Source organism: Limanda limanda, chromosome 9 (assembly GCF_963576545.1).
Source record: "Limanda limanda chromosome 9, fLimLim1.1, whole genome shotgun sequence".
Taxonomy (NCBI): domain Eukaryota; kingdom Metazoa; phylum Chordata; class Actinopteri; order Pleuronectiformes; family Pleuronectidae; genus Limanda; species Limanda limanda.
This window is the reverse complement of record NC_083644.1, coordinates 542,501-550,000: the sequence shown is the minus strand read 5'-3', so window position 1 is coordinate 550,000 and position 7,500 is coordinate 542,501. Positions and strand designations below refer to the sequence as shown.

General features: G+C 48.6%; 1 protein-coding gene across 1 annotated transcript in view; it reads left to right on the top strand.

Moving 5' to 3' along the window:
• Positions 1-7,500, top strand: part of patj (PATJ crumbs cell polarity complex component) — a 63,691-nt gene that overhangs the window by 14,156 nt on the left and 42,035 nt on the right. Inside the window, exons 7-18 of the mRNA XM_061077657.1 lie at positions 1,399-1,527; positions 1,648-1,917; positions 2,054-2,156; positions 2,246-2,334; positions 2,505-2,634; positions 4,041-4,160; positions 5,707-5,762; positions 5,882-5,938; positions 6,351-6,485; positions 6,572-6,790; positions 6,881-6,943; positions 7,158-7,370. Of these exons, the coding sequence (XP_060933640.1) occupies positions 1,399-1,527; positions 1,648-1,917; positions 2,054-2,156; positions 2,246-2,334; positions 2,505-2,634; positions 4,041-4,160; positions 5,707-5,762; positions 5,882-5,938; positions 6,351-6,485; positions 6,572-6,790; positions 6,881-6,943; positions 7,158-7,370 (1,584 nt within the window). The remainder of the gene's footprint in view (positions 1-1,398; positions 1,528-1,647; positions 1,918-2,053; positions 2,157-2,245; positions 2,335-2,504; positions 2,635-4,040; positions 4,161-5,706; positions 5,763-5,881; positions 5,939-6,350; positions 6,486-6,571; positions 6,791-6,880; positions 6,944-7,157; positions 7,371-7,500) is intronic.

The window sequence follows — 7,500 nt, the reverse complement described above, 5'->3', positions numbered from 1 at the left end:
GAGAGAGAGAGAGAGAGAGAGAGAGAGAGAGAGAGAGAGAGAGAGAGAGAGAGAGAGAGAGAGAGAGAGAGAGAGAGAGAGAGAGAGAGAGAGAGAGTTGTTGAACACGTGAGGAGGAACTGTTAATGAGGAGCAGGTCCTCTGTTGTTGGGTCGTTATCACACAGAGTTCCACTGTTCGTTAGCCTCCTCCTCCTCCTCCTCCTCCTCCTCCTCCTCCTCCTCCTCCTCCTCCTCCTCCTCCTCCTCCTCACCCGGCTCGTTGGACCGGGGCCACCTCCTGCATACCAGGCCTCCCATCCTCCTGCTTTTGTTTTATCCATGTCCCGTTTCTATGGAAACCACGTTTAATGGAGCCGAGGGCACGAAAGCCCAACTCGCTAAACTGGAGCCGGTCTGACGATCAGTCTCCTCCTCTGGAGCCGGGCCTCCTCCTCCTCCTCCTCCTCTTCCTCCTCTTCCTCCTCCTCCTCCTCCTCCTCCTCCTCCTCCTCCTCCTCCTCCTCCTCCTCCTCCTCCTCCTCCTCCTCCTCCTCCTCATCCTGTCTCTCCTTCTACTCCTCCTCCTCCACCTCCTGCTCCTCCTCCTCCTCCTCCTCCTCCAGGCTGTGATCCTGATGCTTCATGTTCTCTAGCTGTCATGGCGTCCATCTTTATTCACTGTGGTTTACCAGAGAAACTCCAGCTCTCTGCTTCCTCCTGTGGTGGAGGAGGAGTCTCCTCCTGCTCGTCTTCCTCCTCCTCATCGTCTCTCTCCTTCTACTCCTCCTCTTCCTTATCCTACTCCTCCACTCTCAGATCACAGCTGTAATTAGAGAGGGGAGCGTCTATACTAACTCTACCTCCTCCTCCTCTTCCTCCTCCTCCTCTTCCTCCTCCTCCTCTTCCTCCTCCTCCTCCTACTCCTCCTCCTCCTCTTCTTCAACCTCCTCAGCCTCGTCGTCCTCCTCCTTCCTCCTCCTCCTCCTCCTCTTCCTCCTCCTCTTCCTCCTCCTCCTCCTCCTCCTCCTCCTCCTCCTCCTCCTCCTCCTCCTCCTCCTCCTCCTCCTCCCCCTCCTCTTGTTGTCTTAACTCTGTTTTACCTGCTGTATTTCTGTATTTATTCTGTTCAATTAAATTTTTTTTGTTTGATTTATTTTTTTGCAAATGTTTGTAATGACTTTCATGTTGAGCACGACTTGTGTTAAATAAATAAAGATTATAATTATTATAATAATAATAATGAATATTATATCTAATAGGTTCCAGTATAATATCTGATACCTGATCACTGCTGCTGTGTCACATACTCTCTAGTCAGTTTATTAGGAACACCTGGATTCACCATCATTAATGTAGTATATAATACAGATGATTCCATGTAAGGGTTTGATGTCTGAACCTCTGTGTGTCGCTGCAGGATCAGTGGAGTCACGTGGAGGAGATCCAGCTGGTGAACGACGGGTCCGGTTTGGGCTTCGGCATCGTGGGGGGGAAGACGTCGGGGGTGGTGGTCCGGACGCTCATCCGCGACAGCGTGGCGGACAAGGTGAGACGCCGCGGAGACACGTGTGCAGAGTCGTCTCTTTATTCACTCTTCAAACACTTTGCTGCTTTAAACATATTCATTCAATACTGTTTTCCTTCTGATTTCTTCTCCTCCAATCAGGATGGACGTCTCCGCACAGGTGACCACATCCTCCGGATTGGGGCGACGCCCACCACGGGCCTCACCAGCGACCAGGTGGTCAAGGCTCTGCAGGAATGTGGAAGTCACGTGACCATGCTGATTGCCAGGGATCCTCGAGGTCAGAGGTCAACAGGTCCTCAGCCCCCACCACCTCCAGACTCCGCCCCCGTCTCCTCCCTCTCCCCCCGACCCCCTGAGCTGCCCCTCCAACGCCCTGACCACGCCCCCCAACGCCGCCTCAGCAAGATGGTGAGCAACAAGAGAAGCACATCGAGACGCTCCGCCCCCTTGTTCTGTTTTAAACAAGGTGTCGATGTGTGTGTGTGCGTGTCTGTGTGTGTGTGTGTGTGTGTGTGTGTCTGTGTGTGTGTGTGTGTGTGTTCAGCCCAACCTGGAGGGATACGAGATCCACGAGGTTCCTCTCTCCAAGAAGGATGGGCAGAGTCTGGGTATCTCCATCATCGGCCACAACCCTCAGACCAGTCAAGGTGATTATTGATTCAAACTGTTTTTACTGTAGAACAGAAGTTAGATTGTTGAGATATTAAAGATGCAGATTATTTTCTCCGTCATTCAGACGCCGTCGGAGTGTTTGTGAAACACGTGGTTCCAGGCAGCGCTGCTGACCAGAGCGGGAACATCCTGGTCTACGACCGACTGATGGCTGTAAGAACCTGTGTGTGTCTGTGTGTGTCTGTGTGTGGTTGTGTGTGTCATTCACTGAAACCTCCGCGTTTCACAACACATATCATAAGTAAGAACAGAGACTTTAAAGCTGAACCGACCTCCGACCCTGATGTATTCTCATTCACTGATGTCACTTCCTGTCCAAACAGATGGACGGCGTCAGTCTTCACGGGATGACCAACCACGAGGTGCTGGAGGTGATGAAGCACACGGGTCAGACGGTGGTTCTCACTGTGGTCAGGAAGAAGCCCAGAGCCCTGGAGAGGTCCCTGGATAAAGGTAGATGGGGGGGGGGGGGGGTCTGAGGAGACCACCCAGCTTCTATCAGAGGAGAAGTGTTGAACTTCATGAAACACAAATGACCACAAACTGATTTAACGGACACACTGTCTCTCAGGACACGAGATCCTTGGGTCCCGGTTCTCTTGTTCCCGAGCGTCTCCGACCTGCTGCTGCAGGATCGGACCACGTGTCCCGGGTCCTTGTACCATAGAACCCGCTTGTCCACGGGTCCGAGGCTCTCGGGACCCGGGCCGTGCTCAGGGTTCACTTGTGCTTGGTTCCCTCTGGAGTTTATGAGACGCGTACAAAACACATTATGATGATGATGTCAGATTACAATGTGAAACCAAACGAACAGATCATGGATCACGTGAAGTCTCGGACTCGGACGGGAAACGTCCACAGAGCAGCACTGTTGTCATAGTGACAGATACAGTCACACTATCTGAAATGAAAGTGTCGTCTGTGATACTGCGTTTATCTTTATTATCACTGTAATAAGTGATGGAAACATCTGATTTAAAGAGCTGGACATAAAAACACATGAAAAGTAAAAGTACATGAACCGTAACTGTTAAATTGAACATGTTTCATATTAAACCACGATTCGTCTGTGATGTGATGAATCAGTTGGTTGTGATGTATCTGAAGCGTGTTGAAGTGATTTCCTGCAGCTTCATGATTACACCGGGTGGAAACAATAATGTGTTTGTGTGCGAGAAGCCGGGTGTGGAGGTTCTCGGCGCTGCAGCGTGAACCGCTCAGCCGCTGTCGCTGCCGCAGATTAAAATGACAAATTTGTTTACAACCGGCTGTAATTTTCACCAACTCTCCTCAGAGAGTCTGGGATCCTCCTGCAGCCGCGGCCAGAGATTAATTCTCCCGGTTCAGGGTCATTTTTTTTGTCTGGTGATGGTCCGGCACGGCGCTGGTCATCCTGCAGGCCGGAGAGGAACGGGGGGGGGCAGAGCTCTTATCTCCTCCAGACCTCTTTAGTTTCATTACCCAGAAAACACAGAGAAGTTTTCAGACTTCTTATATTCTGCTCATTTCTGAGACTGTTATCTGCAGAGTCTCATGAGTCTGACAGGAAAACAAACTTCAGCTTCAAAGATGGTCAACAGCAGTGATCAGCCAGGGGTCAAAGGTCACAGCACCATCAGTGGGGAGCGAGCCATGAATCCACTTATCCTCCAGCACAGGAAACTATTAACTCACCCGAAACAAAGTCTGTGGAATCTCTCAGGGAAAAGATAATTCCACATATTATTTATCTAATCTTTATTTCCATGTTGTGTGTCTGTCTGTGTGTGTGTGTGTGTGTGTGTGTGTGTGTGTGTGTGTGTGTGTGTGTGTGTGTGTGTGTGTGTGTGTGTGTGTGTGTCTGTGTGTGTGTGTGTCAGTGGAGAGGGAGTCGTCTCGTGTGTCTCTGCAGAGGTCACTAGAGGTCAAGTCTCGCTCTTCTGGCTCCTCGACAATGAAGCTGGAGCAGATGCACCTGAACACAGCAGAGCTCAGCAGAGGTACACACACACACACACACACACACACACACACACACACACACACACACACACACACACACGGTCCAGATCATCAGACCTCATGCTGAGCAGCTGGTTGAGCGGTCGGCCACGTACGGAGGTTTGATTCCTTGTCTTCACATGTCCTGGCTGTAAAAAGACTTGATGCTCAAACATCTTTAGAAACAGAACAGCTGAAAACAATAAGATGATGAAGAAGAAAAGAAAAGTTTCAAATCAATGAAAAGTGAGAAAAGTCTGGATCAATTTAACGTACGGTTGCATGTCAATCAATCTTTGTTCGTACAGCACTTTATATAATATTTAATATTAATAGAACCAATAATTATTACCTCTAAAAGTCCAGAGGGGATTTAGCATAAGAGTGAGAAAATAAAATCCTGGCTCAGTGTCTTTGTGTGTTGTAAAGAAAGTTTCTGTGTTTGTCTCATTGCTGATGTGACTTCAGAGGGAAAAACTATTTTTATTCTATTAAACTTGGATCTTTATTTGAACAACACGTGGTTCTGGTTCTTCACATGTATTATCATCTCCAGGAGGATTCACAGGAGCTGCTCGGTCTCATCGGACTCCTCTCTGAATCCTTCCTCTCTTTTTATTCCTCTTGAGCGTCACACACCAGGCTAACACTTAGCATCTAACACTTAGCATCTAACACTTAGCATCTAACACTTAGCATCTAACACTTAGCATCTAACACCTAGCATCTAACACTTAGCATCTAACACTTAGCATCTAACACTTAGCATCTAACACTTAGCATCTAACACTTAGCATCTAACACTTAGCATGCCGCCCGCCTGCTGCCGGCCGACAGATGCAAAGTGTCTGAGCTGCTGACGATGAATCGCTCTGTTGATTCAGCCAAACGCTGCAGATTAATTGTGCTGTGAGTGCCGGGGTTAGCAATGCTAATTTAATCAGAGGCTGTGGTTGTAACACCGCCAGAGAAAAGCTCCACATGTGAAGAGACCACCGAGGAGCTGGAGCTGCTTCTCCGGAGCTGAGTGTGTGTTGAAAATATAGACTCCATTTCCCAGAGTCCTCTTGTGCAGAAGCTCAACACTAAGAGAAAGTTTCTGTAGTTGTGGGTCGCAGGTTGTTCAGTGGAGAGAAGAAGAAGAAGTGTTAATGCAAGCTGACCAAATACCAGCCCATAGTTGCTAACATGAGAGACCTAGGCTATACATGTAAACTGGTAGTATTGATATTTGGAAGTCTGGGGCATGTCCATAAACTTCCGGTCAGTGGGCTACGACTGAACCCTTGACCTTTGACCTTTGGCAGGACTTAGTAAGAGACGATCTAAACAACTATCAAAGTTCTGCTCTGTATCAGCTGCTGTAGGTAGTCGGCGTAGGAGATGTTTCTTGTTCCCATGAGTCACTGAGCTGTATCCAACCTCTGAGAAAGGTTTGAATCCTTTACTAAGAATATGATTGGTGGATGCAAATAAATTATTTAAATGTGTGTGTGTGTGTGTGTGTGTGTGTGTGTGTGTGTGTGTGTGTGTGTGTGTTCACAGAAGCAGAACTGAGAGCTAAATGGGATCAGGCTCTGGGCCCAATGTACCAAGTCCTGGTGAGACCACTCCCACTGATAATGTCATCACCAAAGAGGATGCTACTCAGATTCAGACATTAACACTTCATCGTGTGTGTGTGTGTGTGTGTGTGTCTGTGTGTGTGGGGGGGGTTCAGGTGGTGAAGTTGGATCCTGTCATTGAAGATGATGCAGAGCTGCAGAAATCCTCTAAGGTGAGAATCATTCTTCTTCTTCATATCAGCTGTTTTCAGACATGAGCTCTGGACATTTTCTGTAGTTTATCTTTTCACAAGTGAAGCAGCAGATTACCGGTTCGTTCACAACAGGAACATGTGGGAACATGTGGGGAACATGTGGGAACATGTGGGGAACATGTGGGGAACATGTGGGAAACATGTGGGGAACCTTCGTCTTCTACGTGTTCTACTCCTCTTCTTCAGTCACGTCAGCCACGCGTTAGAAACCTCAGCAACAAGTCCTCTCGATTTCAGGAAAATGTCCAGACATCAGTTCTTGTCTGAAAAGATCTTTAAACAAGATTTGATGAACTTCTCTGAGTCGAACCCAGTTTCAATCCCATGAGTTTGTTGAACTGATCCCAGTTGAATCCTGTCTCTGGTGCAGCTGCTGCCGGTGCACACGCTGCGTCTCGGCGTGGAGCTGGACTCGTTCGACGGGCACCACTACATCTCCTCCGTGGCCCCTGGAGGCCCCGTGGACACACATGGAGTGTTGAGACCAGAGGACGAGCTGCTGGAGGTAACACACACACACACACACACACACGTGTGTTAGAGACTAATTCATTATCAGCATGAGCTGAGTGTGTGTTTGTGTGTGTGCAGGTGAACAATGTGCAGCTGTACGGGAAGACTCGTCGTGAAGTGGTGTCGTTCCTCAAAGAGGTTCCTCCTCCGTTCACTCTGGTCTGCTGCCGACACCCGACCTCCGACCTGGAACCAGAACCAGAACCAGAACCAGAGTCTGGGTCTGAGTCTGGGTCTGAGCCGGGGTCCGGACCCGGGGGAAGAGCGGCAGGACGATCTCAGCCCAGCGTGGACGAGGTGAGAGCAGCTTTCACTGTGTGTTATTACACACTATTGATAAATGATGACAATCACACACACTGAGTTAAACACGTTGTGTGATGTCAGATCGAGTTGAAGTTGTCGTCGATATTCTGCAGTCAGACGCTCCTGCAGCAGGTAGCTACACAGGTAACTACTACACACAAGGACACACACAGACACACACAACAACAACACAAATGCACCACTTCAGTGTCATGAAAGGGAAAATGCTTCAGTTCAGAAGAAGACGTGTTTCACATCGATCCAACGATTTAGTTTTAAACAAAATAATTCACCAGAATCTCAACTTCATTCTATAAAATATAAGAATGAACATGTGTTTGTCTTTTCTGTGTTTCAGGAGCAGGTATCATCATCAGAGGAGGAGGAGATGGAAGAGGAGGAGGAAGAGGAGGAGGAGGAGGAGGAGGAGAGTCAACACAGCCAGGAGGAGGAGGAGGAGGAGGAGGAGGATGATGAAGGGGAGCTGGCTCTGTGGTCACCAAACATCCAGATGTTGGAGCTGCAGAAGGAGCGAGACAGAGGCCTCGGCTTCAGTATCCTCGACTACCAGGTAACAACAACAACAACAACAACAACCACACTCTTCCTCCTTCTCTTCATCTCTTCTTTCTCTTTTACATTCATCATAATAAGTTTTACTTTTCAAAGGAGCATGTGACCATCATGTTGGTTTATGTTCA